Source organism: Protopterus annectens, chromosome 14.part0 (genome assembly GCF_019279795.1).
Source record: "Protopterus annectens isolate FY-2018-M chromosome 14.part0, PAN1.0, whole genome shotgun sequence".
Classification (NCBI taxonomy): Eukaryota; Metazoa; Chordata; order Ceratodontiformes; family Protopteridae; genus Protopterus; species Protopterus annectens.
The window spans coordinates 407,366,266-407,384,838 of NC_056748.1; the positions used below are offsets into that span (position 1 = coordinate 407,366,266).

General features: G+C 36.4%; 1 protein-coding gene across 1 annotated transcript in view; it reads right to left on the minus strand.

Moving 5' to 3' along the window:
• The window catches only part of DOCK1 (dedicator of cytokinesis 1), a gene marked incomplete in the record, with an annotated part of 4,741,214 nt that overhangs the window by 3,243,772 nt on the left and 1,478,869 nt on the right, over window positions 1-18,573 (minus strand). The window contains 1 exon segment of the mRNA XM_044056178.1: window positions 1,141-1,241. Coding sequence (XP_043912113.1) covers window positions 1,141-1,241 — 101 coding nt within the window.

Sequence of the window (18,573 nt, forward strand, 5' to 3'; positions counted from 1 at the left end):
GGCAACTCCTTGGAATCAGAGTGATAAAATTTTACACTTCCAAAAAAGTGCAAAACACCAGCATTCCACTCAATATCAGGTAATCCAAGGCAGGTAAACACCAACACTAGGCTTCCACCAAAACAGAAGTAGACTACAGGACTTAATATCATATGTTCTACCCCAAATCACCAAATACTTTGTTGTTAAACAGAATTGCTTCATAGAGGAAAAATTGCTCCAGTGTAAAACTCCAAGGTACAGATTTTCAAATGCATGAAAATGTTAAAAATGCACAAAATTATATTACAAACTTCCACAAAATATCACATTTTCTTGTAAATGAATCACAGCAAGGTCCAATTCACCCTCAAAGATGATGAAAAAAATGGAAAAAAAAATGCTGCAGAGCAAACCGTTCATAAACCTCTTCAGCTATACTGGTGCCATCTGACCGACTCTCATGAACCCAAAATGCATTTTGGTTTTCATTTCAGTTTGAGTTTTTTTTTTTAATACCAAAATAAAAATCAGCACTTCAAAAACACTTTGCAAGATCAAGATTTTTCGACTATACATATTCAGCTGTGATGGTACTAAGCTCAGCCTACAATTCTAATAGATTTTTTCCTAGCATCTGAAATTTTGGGTGTTAACCTACACAATGAAGTAAAAAAGGTAACAGGTTACATAATAAAAGTGGCTTCCATATGACTAAATAGCACTTAAGGGATCCCAAGACAGCTGCTATTCATTTAGGCCTATTTCATAGTACCAGCACTCTCCCCCACAGTGCCTACAGAACAAGACTACAGTAAGACAAGAGTTTTCAGTTCACATCGCCTTATTTGCAGACTCTACTGCCGTCAGGCAAGCAGCTGTTGGTGGCAGTCAGAACTGGAAGTGCATAAATTATAGGTCATTTAACAATGATACTTTAACAGCATAAATTTGGTTCCGATCTTAAACAGCGTAATATAATCTTCCTTCGTTCTTTTACCCAATTGTACTGCAAATATCTAACAGTTTAAATAGGCTATCTCAAACGGTCTTCAGTGTTGCATTTTATCACGTTAGACTACTGAGTTCATACAGGTATGCAAAAAAATCTACAATGTCTATTATGTTGAAGTCATCCATTATCTACCCAAGAATACTCACATGTATGCCAAAGTAGCACTGAAATGTTTTCGAATGTAAGTTTCCAGAACAGGATTAAAGTGTTGAAACTTTCTGTCAGCAATAAGTCCAATGATAAACACCTATTTAAAAAAATCCAGTTTGAATGAGTTGGCATGTATTTAAGATTACTTACTGCAGATAAAAAAATCAACAGAATTAGAAATTTAACAAAAATGACATTTTGATCTGATTTTCAATTTCTCAGACAATACAAAGGATTAAAATAAAACAAGAGTGCATGATAACAACGGAGTATTTAACAGATAAATCTTAAGTGTTTCACACTTCCTGCAAATAGGTTTAAAAAACACTTTAGCCATATGTCATGTGTGAGTGTCTATCTATACACATTCACACACAATATGTGTGTGTGTGTCTATATACACACACATATGTGTGTGTGTGTATGTAAAGATATATGTATATATATATATATATATATATATATATATATATATATAGACACACATAAAAACACAGACAAATCCATACATATATATAAACATGCATACATATAAACATACATACACACAGACAATAAAGAATCCATAGTAATGTTGTTATGAATGTTTGGACACCACAAGGCAATTATTATCTGCAAATAACTGTTCTGCATATCCTGATTAAAAAATAAATAAATAAAATAAAGGTGGAAAAAACAACCTTTCCTCAAGTTCTAACCAGGATTCAGAAAATGTATTACCAGTAGGTTCACAGGTACTTACTAGGCCTATTGATCTCTGAGAATCTTAAGAAGCCTATCCTTGCATTCCTATGGTAATTATTAGCCTTTACATTTTACAATATGAATGTTCAAAAAATGGGATGAAGTGTATGTTGGGATAATTACAGGCTTCACACATCCTTTAAAGCCAGTGTGTTTAACTGGGGGTTAATTTGTGGTTACCCATGCATTCCTTCAAATTACATCAGAAAACAGTTAAGAGAAGTTCTCTGCTTTAGGTGGAGAGGCAGATGTTCAAACAGAAGCAGTCTTATTAGTGATGTATACCAATCCCTCCAGCGTGTTCTCTTAATTTTGCAACAGAGACATGAGGTCCCCTAAGCAAGTTTTTACGATACCATTAGACTTGCAAATATGCAATAGGTCTGACAGAATAGGGTCTTATGAAGTTCTATAAATGAGGCAGACGTCACCTCAATAACTTAAAGGATACTGAGAACAGAGACAAAGACTTGAGTCAGTCTGCAAAGAGTTTATGATTTCGGCTCTTTATTTTGAATGTGAGAAAGTACTGTGGTCATTCCACTGGTGATGAGTGTTTCAATAGATGCATATGAAAAAAGACATTACACTCTAAGATCAGCTTAATGAAAGGTGAGTACAGTAGAATAATTATTGTCCCTGATCTGGATGCCATACCTTTAGATATAAACTGTACAACGAAAACCGGGTGATCAAAGCAAAGTTCATTGTTGACACATGTTCCCAGATCTCTAAGGGATTAATTTTTTTAGGTGGGGTGCTGTCAGTGTGATTAGAAGGGAACTCATGATTGCTAAAGACTACGAATATACTTTTCCTGACATTTACTTTTAATGCATGGTTTTGACAACAAATATTTCCTTGGGAAAGGCCTACTTTTACAATCCTAGTGTCCTCTAAGCAGTTTATGATAGCACCAAATTTTTGGTTATCTGCAAAAAGCTGAAACATTAGCTTTGACCACCAGAAAGTAAAAGCCAAAAAGGAGTGGGCTCAAGGACTGTATCTTGGGACACTGTGCAGTGATATATTTTTGAGGAGGTTGAGCCACCCACCCTTTTCCAGTGCTTATTGTCTCACTGGCTTACCACAAATGCTAATGAGGCATTATGGGTGAGAGGCATATGATAATTAGCCATGAGCTTCTCACCCAGAATTGCCTGCTGTAAGTGCTTGACACAGCCAAGAAACTCACAGAACCACTCGATTGCATAAATCCTTGCTGACAGACACAATAATTAACTCTCTCAAAAGCTCTTGTTTATCCTATCAATTGGTGAGAACGTATTAGAGATAAGCACCATGGAATTTTTTTAGACTTTTTCTCATATTACATTCTCCACAATGAAATATTACAACACAAATTAGAAGATATACAAATGAGTGATTACTCACAATTGCAAGTATATAGTGCTTAAAATTAACAGGGCATATATGAAATCTGCCTTTGTTGTTTTAAATAAAAAAAAAATTTGAGCATGCCTTATAAAACTAAATATGCGTTATATTGCATACAACTTGTCAGTAAAAGTGGGTCATTATATTTGATATTTTAATAATAAACAATGTTATTTTCTCAGTAAAAATATTATAAACAAGGTTTGAGCCTTACAGGCAACTATTTACAACTATGTACACTGGGTTGTCACTTATGTAGGCAAACACAGGAAGTTCAAAGATTGGTTATCTATATAAAAATATGACATGAAAAACTACCAATGTGTTGGAAAGCACTTTGCTAACCAATGTATATGTTACAATCATCTTATAGCAAGGATTTAATTTAGGTTTTATACTAACTTTATGAAGAAAATTATTATTTAGTGAGATTTAACTAAGAAATAGAGTAGTGCTCTAACTAACATACGGAGGATCTAGCTGAGGACCTCTAAAAGTCTTTTCCAGTATTTCTGCAAGTATGATAGTTTTTTATGGCTAACCATTTTTATTTTGTTTGCTAGAATGCATTCGATAGCTAAAGATCTAAACTCTGCCCAAGACGCTTTGGATCTATCTATCCAGTTTAATGCTATATACAATTTCAGTATTGCACACAATGTAACCACAATGTGTTTGGTCTTGAACGTGTATGACTTGGGAAAAATGTTTAAAATTGCCATTTACCATAAGAGGGTGGATTTTATATATCCTGATTTCTACAATTTTGCCCTTAAAGAGCATCATAACTTGTAGATGTTTTTACAAGACCAAAAAATGTGGAGAGTGTTTGCTACTGAACTTGTACATGTGGGGCAAAGGAGAGATATGTTGGGATTTATTTTGCTCAGAAAAGTTTTTGTCTGGTAGGCGTTGTTGTTAATCATAAGTTGCATGTAGATTAATTTTTTTAAATGGTGTTTGTTTTGTTGTTATATCAATTGCCGCTAGTTTTTGCTCAATGGCTAATTTATTGTTATGACTCATCCAGTACTTGGAATAAAGAATAACATCCTGGTATTTAATGAGTAATTAGTCTAGAAGTATTGGATACCATTTTAGTTTTCAATGTAAGAAGGGATGTGATTTGATAAAATAATTTCAGGTCATTTGGGTCTGTACTCATTTTTATCAGAGTTACTAGATATAAAATTTGTTTGATAATTATGCAATATTTTTTATTTGCTGCTAGGGAGTCTATGGCAGTAGTCAGTGGTAGATCCTTGATTTGATACAAATCCCAGACTCTACATTCCTTTATGACTGGATAATTGTTTAAGTTTAGCATATTATTGTTAAGTCTGATATTAGGGTTTAAGTGTATTGGTTGAGCCATAGTTAATACATTCTTTAGATTTAAGGAGTTTATGAGTTTTTGAAAACATGGCATATTATTAAGGTTGGATGGATTTTTAGGTCTTTCAGAGTTTTGCCATTAAGGAAGGGTAACGTCTTTGTGTTTACACTTGAGGCTTTGAGATTTTGGTAATAATTTTTTATCCAAAGAGGGTGCCATGATGTATCTGAAGTTTCATACTTAACTAATCTTATAATACGACTGGTGCTGATAAGATATGTCTGAAAATCAGGAAGATTCAGACCACCCTTCTCTTTGGGTAGAGATTATTTTGCATAACTAATCCTAGTATTCTTAGCATACCATATGAACTTGCCTAGTGTCATTGTCAATTTAGAGAAGAAACTGTTAGGAATGCTTTAATTGGTGGCATTAAGATGATAAAGTATTTTAGTGAAAAATGTTCATTTTTATAATTGCTGCCCTTGTAAGTAAAGAAAGGTTTAAGTTTTTCCATCTGTCCATATCTTCAGTAGCCCTTGACCATGCTTTATTTAGGTTTTTCTTTATTATATCTTTATGAGGGTGAGTTTATGTGACACCCAGGTATCTGAGTGAATAATGTACACTAATTTTTGTTTCTGGGAAGAATTCTTTGTGACTTTTGGGGTTTAACGGGAATATTTTTGATTTACTTGGGTTTATGGCAAAGTTTGAGACTGCAGAGAACTTGTTAATAGAATTTAACATATTTTCTAGGTCTGTGGAGGGAAATTCAAAGTAAATGTTTAGATCATCTGCAAATGCAGTGCATTTAACTTGGATTTTGGAAATGTAAACAGAATGGTTGAATGTTTTCTGGCTTAATTTTAAAAGGAGGGCCTCTAAGTAAAGGTTAAAAAGATAAGATAAGAGTGGACATCCTTACCTTGTTCCATTGACTATTGGGATGGGATTTGATTTATTTTTATTTATGTAATATATAGTAGTGGCTTTGTCATAAAGCACCCTTAACCATGTCTATAAATTCTTCAGGGAGAACAAATTGTTTTAGGACCTTGTAGAGAAAATTTAGGTCGACTGTCAAAGGCCTTTTGTGCAACCACTGAGAGCACATATTTGGGAGAATTATCCTTTGCTGTCATGTTAATTATTGCTTCTTCTGTTAATGTATTGTCCCAGTCCAGTCTGTTACTCATAAATCCTAGCTGCTCATTCGATTGTATGTGAGGGAGTACTTTGTTTAGTCTGTGCGCCAGTACTGTTGATAGAATTTTTATATCTAAGTTAATTAGGGCGATTGGGCGGTAGTCGTTAGGATTATGATCATTTGTATTAGGTTTCGGTATAAGAATGGTCTTTGAATTGTTTATGTATAGGTCAGTTATGCCAAATTTTATTATATAATTATATACCTTAAGTAAAAGTGGAGCTAGTTGTTTCTTGAAGGATTTATAGAATTCAGCTGAGTATCTGTCAGGACCTGTGGCTTTTCCCAATATTAATTTGTTGATGGCTAGAAGTATTTCATCAGCGTTTAAAATACCATGGAATTTGACAGACAGGTAGTGCTGGAGTGTGTGTGCATGCATTTGGCTGCATATATGAATGATGTAGAGGTATAAGTTGTGTAAAGTTAACATGAGAGTGTGTTTCAGCATGTCTCAGTGGTCATATTACGGGAGTTAGTTAGGGGACAGGCAGGAAAGGTGTGTGTGACCATGATCAGGTGAGGTGGTTCAATGTACAGTGTGTGTGTTTGATGAGAAACAGTTGCCATGCTTAAGCTGCTCTTGACTAATGAGCAAATCCTGCAGTACTGGGATGGACTAGACCCCAAGGACTGTCACTTCAAAAGTTAATAGAACATCTGCCTGTGCAGCACGAAAAACATATGGGAAACACTAGGCACCAGAGAAAATCTGAAATAATACCTTAATCCACTTACAAAGTTAATAGAGTTTTGGGTACAAAGCACAGAGTAAGAAGTATGGAAGTCTAATGTCTAGCATTGACTTACTGTAATGGCCCATGACGTATGGAAGCAATGCTCAAGACTTCCAAAGCTTGGGGGGTGGGGACACTAGACTACTCCTGGGAGTTATTCTACATATTACTCTAAGCAACTTAAAAAGTTAATAGAGTAACAGACTTTGCATCACAATGCAATTTCTGAACAAGAAGAATGAAGCCTTAATAACAAGCATTACTGCCTAATTGTAATCATTTGTGCATTATAAGGCACAGGGAAAATATGAGGTAACATTAGGGGCATTCTGCTTACTGAGGGACAAGTAAGGGGTATAAAGTTATGTGGGTGAGACTTGAATGAGGGGGTGTTTCTATTAATATGACGCAAGAGATGAGAATAATGATTATCCCAAGAACTGCAGGAAAGAGCATGTTAGCTCTTCTGGTAATCACAGTGATTTAGAGAGATGCAATTCAGCTGTTAAGAAGGTCTTTCCTCACTGTGTCTAATGTGTTCCTGAATCACTGGCTTCTCAGATTGCACTTAATGTCCCTTTTTACCACAGCCTTACCACGCACCTTTTCACCTGTTTTTGAATCTTGGTCTCCGTTTCAAAATAAGATCCAACATTCAATGATTAAATAAGTGACACTGCTATGAATGCTTAAGAGTTTGTTGTATGATGAGTTTTGTCATATAAAGTATTTCTTTATTACTCAAACAAGACTCCTTTGTGTTCCATTTATTCGGTTTTCTTCTGTGCTTATTTTAAGGTAGTGTGTATTTATCATCATCTTTACTTGGCTCCATTTATTGCTCCAGTTATTTATTTAACAGAGCTTAGTGGTTTAAGAGGTAATATTATTTTTTTTTGGTATTGACAGTTAAATTTTCATATTTTAGTAGCTCGGTGAGGATTACACTAGGATGTTTTAGTTTTATAACTCACTTTTAGTCAGTTTAGTTGGAAATGGGTCTGTACTATAAAAACTGTAGTTTTCTGGTGATTGGAAGTCAATCACTGGAATTCAGAAAGGCTTCCTGTGACATAGGACTCTGATCTCAGAAGAATTTCTCAGCACACTAAGCCCTTCTAATTCATACACTGGTTTCCCACTATGTTGTTTTCCCCTTATGGGGGTTTAGCAAAGAAATCAGTCCTGCAGAGAAATCTGTATAGTAATGCGGAAGTCCTGTGTAGTGGCTAATACTAATAAGCCAAATGTTCGCAGAGTCAGCTTTACTCAGCTGAGTGATTCACAGAATCTGTCAGCCAAGAAAAAAATGTAATCAGGAGGAAAATATGAATGCTGTCTTCAAATGATAATCATCCATTCATTCCTATGGGTGTACTTATGGTACAGTCAAATCCAGCGAAGCTGTGTGTGTGTGTGTGTGTGTGTGTGTGTGTGTGTGTGTGTGTGTGTGTGTGTGTGTGTGTGTGTGTGTGTGTGTGTGTGTGTGGAGGGGGGGGGGCAGTGTGCAAGTGTAAGGAATGATTGACTATGCACATATCTACTTGGGTTTTTGCACTACAGCAGGGAAGGAATACTGAGTGAGGATATGTATGTTTGTGTTGTAGCATGCATGTGGGTGACTGTTTACCCAAGTATGAGTGTGTGTATGAGAACTTACCAGTTGATAACAGGCTGTTTGTGTGTGCCTGATTGTATGCTTGTGTGTTTGCAAGGGTCTATGTTAAATGTTTGAACATCCAAAATGTTTATCATTACATGGTCAACATATGGATGTTCGAACATAAAAAAAAAAAAAACAGAAAAAAACACTAACAGTGTAGGTCAAGCCCCCTGCACCTCCCACACCCTCCCTACTTAAATATACTAACTCAGACTGCACTTCTGTGCAGAAAAGGGAAATTCTCCCTATCTGCTCTGTACGGTGCCATTGAAAATCTATCGTTGAGCAATCAAAATTTCAAACGTTTGGTCTCGACCATGTAACGTTCTAAATTTTGAGCTTTCAAAGATTTGTCACGTACCCATTTGCAAGTAGGCAGATGCTTGCTAATGTGATACATGGGTTGCTAGAGAGAACACTATTGCAGTCTGCTAGGGATAGCACTAATACAGTCAAGTCTGACCATGCAGTTCTCTATTCAAAGACAAGGTAATGAACTGCTAGAGGTATTTCTCTCTTGAGCCTTACCTTGTTGCTGTATCAGAAATTATCTCCATTGCACTAATCTCTCAATTCACCCTGGGCAATTTGAGGGTTGGACAGACATTCTCTGAATCTTGCTCTGTGTTTTGTTTTGCTTTTTATTATTAGTTTTTTAATATGATTCAATCTTATTTGTAGGAGATTTTGGTGAATAAGGATGTATTTTGGAGGAGCTGTACACCTAGATTTTGTATATGAAGTGCATAACTCTCCATCTTCTTTTTCGTTATTCTGCACTAAATATGAAACATAGTCCATATTTCAATGTATTACATTTATACGTGTAGATTTCAATTTAAAGGGTGCTTGTAAGATGTGTAGAATGTTCACTGTTGTCAGCATCCATAGTTTACACGTGCAGTGTGCAATTAATTTTAGTTTTTAGACAGTACTGTAAACATGGCAATTTTATGGGAATTTTAATGACTTATAACGTACCAAGAGAAAGAAAAACACACACTACAAATGCATTTTTGTCATGCCCTTTATATGGGATTTAGTGAGTATACACAAGAGAAATACATATGTATAATATGTGCATGGTGACACAGAGAATTAGACACATGTGAGGGAATGTGTATGCACATATCTTGACAAGACAATCTGACAAAGGGGTTTAATAAAAACATTTATCTGACATGGTGCAGTTTGTATTTTTGCCCATAGCATTCTTCTTGCCCCCGTACCTGCTGTCCACTGAGATGTCACCCGTCTTTTGTTCTAACACCATGGGTGGATGGGGTTGGTATAACGGTTAAGATGTTTACCTCAAAGACATAATGTGCAGCGTCTGATTCTTATGTTTGAAAGGGAAATTGGTAAGGCTTAAAAAAATTGCAGACAGCCTACTACTTACCTATGAATCAGGCAAGAGCAGTCTCATGATGAGGGAGTTTTTGTAATCTGCAACTAACCTCACTTCTTGGTGACTTATGTGGGCACTTTTACATCAGGTGTGTCCTACACGGTCTCCTGACGTGTGCTTCTATACACAAACGTGGCACATGACAACTAGTATCAACAGTTTGGGATTGCCAAGTCTTTGGAAAAGTAGAAGCCTCAACTTGCATAGTGCAACTGGCAGACTGCAAACACCAATTGCCTTCCTCAAGCATTGTTTAGACAGCAAAAAATCACTCCCTCCCTTCTTTGCTGTAAGCTCTTCCAGCATCCAAGCCACTAGCTGAACTCTGATTGGAATCAGGGGCTGGTATAGCTATTTATTACTGCCCTATCTACATCAAGCATCTGTCCACTCTTCAACACTACTCATGTCAGCAATCAAGGAGACTCAGACTCTGCCCCATTCATATTATATGGCAAAATACTAAACTTCATAAATTGTAGACAAACAGTATTTATGCAACCACCCAAAACAAACCCTCAGGAAAAAAAAATAAATTTTTATAAGAAATAATGTAAATAAAGGAAAACAATGCAATAAAAGAGAAATACAATTAGACAACTAATACTAATAATACACGTGAACCAAAAGATAAAAATCAACACTAAGTTTAAGGTAACTAGGAAGCAACAAACCTGTAAAATTAACATAGCTGAGCATAACCCTTACCACACTGCTAAAACAATACCACAAAATTACATGACTTACCATACAAGAGTATTAGATTGCCACTCCCCAGGTAGTTTGCTCAAAAAACAAACTGCTTCTATTATATTCAATGTAAAAGGGTAGATTCAACCAAGTTTTCCCTTTGTCAGAGGGAAAGCCATCGCCACCCAAACTTAAATAAAACATTCCCATGGCCTCATAACATTTGGAGAAAGTAGTAATCTTGGAAAAAGGAAAACAGTGCATTAGTTTCTCTGATGCCCACTCATTTTTAAAAAGGATGAGTGAACAGTTGTGTGAGAAAACTTATCATTACAGTAGCTGTCTGAATAGATTTACTATTGCAGTAGCCTAAGTTATATCAGTCATATCCTTACAAGGCTGAGATATCTAGCCAGCTCCACAAAGCTTTAGAGCACCCTCCATACACTAGTATCACCACTACAGCTTGAAGCCAATCCAGTATAAAAAACAGATGTATTAGTGCCGAAACTCAGAACTTCATTGCCTCAGGAAAATGGATGATAGAGCCTTGTGATAAAGACATATGCTAAGTGAACATGGAAAGGGGGAACCCCATTCTGGTGTAACAAAACAAAAACAGTTTTGTTTTGCAATAAAAATACATGGTTCACGTATAATTCTATCATTTTCTAAGTTCAAAGTCTGACTTTCTGGTTACTCAGTAAATAAAAGCAATATAAAATGTAGGCATATTTCTCTAACTTTGAGTTTCTAGTTACTTTACGACTAGATGTTCATCATTTTTTTTCCTATGCTGCTCTCTGAACTTCAGAAATTTGGATCAAACTACAATTTTACTGCACTTGTACGAAAATGTAGTTTGGACAGGTCTTTTGAACATTATTTATTTATTTATTTACATTTGTTGACCGGGAGAGTCCGACTGGACACAAGCCCATTTTCAGAGGAGACCCGGGGAGAAAAGCTCCACATTAAGTATTATTTGCATTACACAGTTAAAAAACATAGCATGTTTATAAGGTTAGACAAGGTTCAATTATTTACAAGGTAAGATAGGTATTCAAAAATGGTACCACTATGAGGAATCTAAACAGCATCAACATATCTTCATTAAATTTAAGAATCTGATTACAACCAAGAAAAAAAGAGGGAAGGAAGGAAGAAAGGTGTTTGTATTGCAACAGTGATTTATCCTACTGTTATGATAAGTTTACTTACACAACCATATTATACTCAACATTAGTGCACCATTGCAGTAGCCTAAGCTTTATGGTATGAATACTAAAGCGCAGAAAGAAAGGGAGAAGGCAAAAGCATCAGAGTCAATTTTCTAATGCAAAGTGAATTTGTGGGGAAAGGACCCACTGCTGCCTGAAGAAAATATCTGGAATCCACTCCTTTACAAAAAAGCCATTAAAGTAGCCATTGTCCTATTAGAATTGGCTTTGACCTTGCTAAAGTGTCTTATTATGGTAAAAATAAAGCTGAATTAACAGAAAAAAACTGGAAATTGTCTGTCATGATAAAGATAAACAATTCCTGAAGGTTTTAGTTCTATCCATATAGCACAAGTTGCCTACGGTCATCCAAAGTATGAAAAATTCTCTCTCCCTTAGATTTAAGTTTTGAGATGGACTTCTTGGCTCAAAGTCAACTGTGAAACACTTAGGGTATAAATGAAGGATTGATTCTTAACATGACCCTGTCCTTATGAAAGATGATGTAGGCCTGAGTTACCATAAAATCTGCAACTCAGATACTCTTTTGGTGGAAATCAAGGCAATGAGTAACACTGCTTTCCATGCCATGATCTTTAAGTCCATCTTATGTACTGGTTCAAAAGGAAACAGTTTAAGACTCTTCAGAACAAAATTAAGATCCCATGCAGCTGTTCACCATTTTCTAAATGAATGGATATGTAACACCACTTTCAGGAATTGTTTCACTTGAGATAAGGTAGAAAGAGGGATCCACTGGCAGAGAACTAGATGTGACTGGAACATGAATCTTATCAGAAGAATAAGAATGTCAGAGGATAATAACTTGCACAAAAACTGTAGAATTAAGGGAGTATTCAGCTCTAAAATTACTGTGGTCTTGAACTGGCACCAACAAGAAAACCTTTTCCACTTAGCCATACATGATTTTCTAGTAGCAGGTTTATTTGCTTCCATTTAATAACTGCTGCATACCCTCAGAAAAAGTTGTCTAACAGGCAGTCATTTGAAGTAGCTGAAAGGTGGGGTGAATCAGAAAACTCATCCTGTAAGGCCACACTGCGAGGAAATTTTGGTAATTGCTCTTGGCCACTGAATGGGCCAAATGAGTTACCAATATCATCCTTGGATCTCTAGGAAGAATCTGGTTATGGGATGAATGGATAGAAAGGGATACAGGAGCATTCCAGTTGAAAGGAGTGAAAAGGCATCTGATGTCGTGACCCTTCTATAAGGAGCAATGGAGCAGAACATCTTTAAGCGTCTCTTGTAAATGTAGTCAAGAACATTTACTAGAAGCATTCCCCACAGCTGGATCAACTCCTTAAGATGAGAGGGTGCAACTTACATTTCTGAGGTCTATCCCAGTTTCTCTCAACTTGCCTGTTACAACATTCTGCCAGTCTGCACAAGAGGTAGGATCACATTCCCCCTTTATGGACTGCAGTACTGTGGTGGTATCTATAATTACTAGTAGAGGACCAAGAGACCAGACGTGATTTAAGTGATCTTATTAATGCTGTCATTTCTTTGACATTTGTGTTCCGCACTTTGTCTTGCTGATTCTTCAGACCCTGGACGTTTATCTTTGTGGAGACTGCTCAACTTGCAAAGTCTGATACATCTGTGATTACAAACTGGGTAGGAGTTGGAGGCATCAAGAAGAAACCCTGAGTTTAGGGCACAAGTGATTCAACCACGAGTGGCTTTCCTCACTTGATGAAGCTCAAGACTATCATCTGAAAAGTCAGGTGGTGCTGGTACTGAGTTCATATAGATTTGAGACACCACTGAATATTTATCAAGTGATGTCTGGTGAAAGCTAACATGAAGATAGCAGAGACCATAAAACATAGAATCCTGGGATACTTACTGAAATGTCAGCACATGACATTCTAAGTACTGACAAGCTAAAAAAAAAAAAAAAAAAAAAAAAAGGATCAAAAACCTATACAAATAACGAATCTCAAAGCAAAGACGCTCTTATCCTTTAAACGTCTTTGCAAGGGGCAAGCCCCTGCACCTTCAAAACTTATATATACCAACTCTGAGACTACCATACCTCAGAGAAAATAGAATAATCTGAGAAATGCCCATATCAGACTTGGCATATGCAAGTCCATTTTTGTCCATTCTCAGTGTTTCAGGACTCACTCTAGCAGGTCCTGAAATTTCAGATGGTTACAAGAATCTTGAGAGAGACACTGGCTGTAGAAAGATACTGGTAAGATGAACTATTCTTTGTAGAGGTCCACTTTACTGTGAGAAATAAATGCCATCCACAGAGGAAGTGTCCAAGAAATACCCCAGAAAAACTAAATTTTTTGATGGATTGAGACAAGGTTTTTCTAGGTTCATTTGAAATCCTAGATTAAGATTTTTTTTCTCAAAAAAAGATATTCTTCAAAGTATCAAAGTATGAAAAAGTCTGCAAACATAAGATATTATGGGAGAAAGACATTTTGTTAACACTCTTGGAACTGTAGATAACCATCCACAGAAAATATTAAAAAGAGTGTGATACTTTTCAGAATGGGAATGTGATGATATGCATCTTTTAAAGCTAGAGTTCTAAACTTTTTGAATGATTCTCAGAGCCCAGGCATCTGAAGTGATCTAATGGCAAAGAGGAAAGTGAAGACTTCGATTCTGTGAAATCTTTATAGGATGGTCAGGGTATGTAGAGGAAAGAAATCAGTCTTTCTGGATTGTCCTTAGGAGGACTCTTGTTTCTTTTGAGTTTCAGTGCTATTGTTTCCTAAATGTTTTCTTTTTTATTAAGTTTATTTTCACTGATATACAACATATCAATTTACATTAGTAAACATCATTCATTTAAGAGATTAATATGGAAATGCTAAATGAATACATCAACTAAAAGAATAAAGTGTAAAGAAAAAATAGATAAATTATATACAATATATACATTTGTGCTCAACATATCTTACTATTACTGAAATTTATTTATACTTCATTAAATTATGCAGGCAATAAAGTAAAAATTATACCTTCATCTTTCCGAATCAGATCTGAAACAGGAGGCTAAAACCCAAGATTTAAAATTCATGACATAGAATTTAATTTTATCAATCATATTTTTTTTTCACAAATCTCTTTCAACAGAATAATAAAATCTGAAAATCTAAATGTAGCCAACTGTAACCATCTCCTTATTACAATCTCCCTAGCAATGGCTAAATACCACAAAAGAGAGTACTGAGCTTTACCAGAATTAAAGGAATAGGAATGTTATACATTCCTAATGCTTTGGAAATACAGAAAGTATTGGACCATAATGCTTGACTAAATATCTGTATATAGCTCCAATAATCATGTAAAGAAGTACATTCATATATCGCACTGCATTTTTTATGGGACTGCTTATGCTGTTTCCTATTACAGGACTCTGAACTAGTTGAAAGGTTTTTGTCACATTTAGGAATGGAGGACTGAAATATTTGAGATACCCCATGAGTATGCTTTCTCCTTTTAACAAATCTTTTAGTACTTCAGAAGAACCACCAAGGAGTACCTACTTATCCAAGGGAGGCATTTGGCACTTCAACCTCTGAGACAATAGTAACTGTCCTGGATACTACACCAGCAGTGTCTAAAGAACATTTAAGTGAATGCTTGGTTACTTTAGCAAGAGAAGAATGTAAGGAGCCAAAAATGTTTTGGTGTCAGATGGAAGAAGGTCAGCTATAAAGTTTTTCATTTTGTCACACGAAGCCAACAAAAACTTAGACATGTGATCTTGACAGCTCACTGCTCCAAATGCTAGGGTGGAAAAAGTATATACCTTCTTTCCACACTTATCAAACTCTCTGCCATTCTTACAAGACGGAATAAGATTGGCTGCTCTTGCATTTGGAAGGAGGAGGTTTTGATAGACAAACCACTGCAGGATCTGCTCAAGGGTTCCTGAAAAGAAATTAGCACAAAGACACAAACACAGATGTGATTTTAATGCATTTTATTGGCCCAACATAAAAGTTTTGCAAATGCTCAAGCTTTTAAACTAGCATGAACCCTTCATCAGGAGTTAACAGATGTTAAGTAGAGTGCTTAAATATCCATTTGTGCCTAGAAAGGGAAGTACATAATTTATTTCCAATTGGCTAAAATAAAAGAAACTTGAAAAATGCTATTATGGAAAAAAGGAGCTCAGACTAGTGTGTGTGTGTGTGTGTGTGTGTGTGTGTGTGTTAGGGAGACAGAAAAAAAGACAGGGCTCATACTGTGCTCTAAAAATCAAAGTTTGTCATACTACATTAAAATTAGTGTTCATTTAGGAGAGAAGGGGGACTGTTCTGACACAAATCTAAAAACAAGAGATGTGTAGCGAGATTATTTAAATCCATTTAAGGAAGACAAGAAATTGTGATTTGTAAGTTATTAGAATGCCCAAACAAGCAATATTTGTGAAACAGAAGTTTTGGTTAAGAGAAAATATGAACTAACAAGAACATACAGTTCACAATGGCGATCAAGAGAATAAGATACAGGGTTACAAAGTTTGCATTTGTTTGCTGTTAATACACTAATATAGGCTGCGGCTTGCTGACAGAGAGAGAGAAGAAAATGGTGCAATGTCAGCCTAAGTTTCTGACGAGCAGCAGAACTGGATAAAGTTTTCTTATACTTTTAAAACTGTCTGAACATTAAGGCCTTACTGGCTCCATTTTATGGTTACTACTGTTCAGACTAAAATGTTGCCTTATGTGAAAGTAACTACTCTCATCATGCATAAAATACAGACCCCTTAATATTCTTAAATCAGTTTGAATTGAGAGTAAAGTCATTATAACACATGCTTTACCAGTTTTGTTTCTTTCGGCTTTTCCCAGTTAGGGGTCGCCACAGCGGAACTCCGGTCCTCTAATGATTGGCAGTAGATTTTTACATACTGGCTTGCCGGGCCTAACGCACAACCTCCAATGAAGGAAGGCCCATTCACGCATGTCGCTACACAGAAGACGCTCTAACTGAGAATCGAACGGGCAACGTCTAACTGTGAGGTGACAATGCTACCGCAGCTCCACCACCGCAGTAACAGAAAAAAATGTTGCTCTTCAGTATACCTTATTTATGTTGACTTTTAGTTGCTCAGAAGGGAAACTTAGGTACTATAGTATCTCAAGACCTAAAATAAATTAGTGAGTTTGAGGAACTTTATATAAAGTCTGATTCTGCGGGAGCTGATGGCTGACTGTCAATTCAAGTCATCTTCTAAAGCTGATGAAACAAGAGGAACAGCCACAGGCAGAGGAATAGCCACATGTAATAAATCATATTACTACTTCTGAGTTTCTGATATTTCTTTTTCCTCTCAGGCAGTTCCTTCATCCTGCTAATGGTGTCTGAAAGAGACTCTTCAACAGGAGAGTCTGAAGAAACGTTTTCTTCCTTTTCAGATTCCCATTTCTCTGGAACAGAAATTTGAGAGGTGTGATCTAATCTTGTTTCTTATACATGACATTCAGAATCTGATGTACAAAGAAATCTTTTACTTTTCAGAAGTCCCAGATTGAAAGGCTTTGAACAAGCCATTGGTAAATGTAAACATCTTTAGATCCTTTGGCTGAAACGGACACTGTTTTAAATTATACTTCTTTTCTAGGAATTTCTACTAAAAAGAAGTGCTCAGATGTCTGGGCATCTTGCCAGGAATAAGACTTCTTAGCATTCCTCTGAAAGGGAGTGAAGACAACTCCCTCCTCTGTTGCCAGCACAAGTGGGTCTCACCTGCCTGAAGAGTATAAATGAGCAGCCTTGGAGGTTGTGCCATCCTTTAGGCTCTTAGCAGCTTTGAGAGGAGCAATGCCAAAGTGGTCAAGAAGAACCAGAGGATGATACCAGAAATGTCAAAAATGCCATAGTAGAGTTGCCGACCAAAAGCTGAGGGCAAACAGAAAGCAAAAGTCTAAACAGAATCCTATCTCAATCCTTAACTTTTCTTCAGGACCAGAGGAGGAACATCCAAGGAACCAGCATCCTGGGTCCACTATGCTACCTGTAAGAGATTTCATTTTTTGGTTCTCTAAATGGCTAAGCTTGGAAAGGCACTAGTGCCATTAGCCTAGTAATCACCTATGAAGTAAGAGTAATAGCATGGCTTACACTAAGATGCTAAGGATAAAAGATGAACAAATCAAACAAGCCTGATTATAGTGATGTTCTCCTAGACAGAATAGACAAAATGTGAGGTGGTTTTTGCATGGTATACACGTCACCTGCACAAACACTTTTCCTTTTGCCTGAACATAAATTCTCTCAAAAGGGTATACTTGTAACACAAAAAATGCCAGGTAGTTCCCAAAGTGATACTTAGTTTTCTAGTTTGCTACTACTAGCCAACCACCAAATCTACAAAGTAAGAGGTGCAAGCATGACTTGCTGATTGCCTGGAGAGCAAGTTAGTTCTGAGTTTTGATGCCCATAAATCTGTTTTATAGAGGCTCACCCCCAAGCTCTAATGGTTGAACCAGAGGGTGGAAGCTTTGGAAGCTGGCTGGACCCATGATCCTTGCAGGATGCATCCCATAGTGCTTAGGCTACAACAACGGTAATCTAATGATGAACATTGGGAAATGTCAAATGTGCGTGCCAATAACCAGTGTTATTACCATCATATGCCTAAATACTATGTACATGTGATCCCCTCAGAGATTCCAATGCTCTTTCATACCTGTTCCACAAATCACAGTATTTTATGAAATGCACTGGATTGCTTTACACAGCAATGTCTGCACTCCAACTTTATTCACTATGCACCATGTTTTGTAATACTGCATATAAAAAGAAATTTGTGAACACATGTACTTGGCACTGAGCCCACATGTGTGTGTGTGTGTGTGTGTGTGTGTGTGTGTGTGTGTGTGTGTGTGTATATATATATATATATATATATATATATATATGATTCACCCGTTCGATTGTCGGCTGGAGTGCCTTCTGTGTGGAGTCTGCATGTCCTCCCTGTGGTAGAGTGACATTAAAGGCATGCAGGTAGGTGCATGC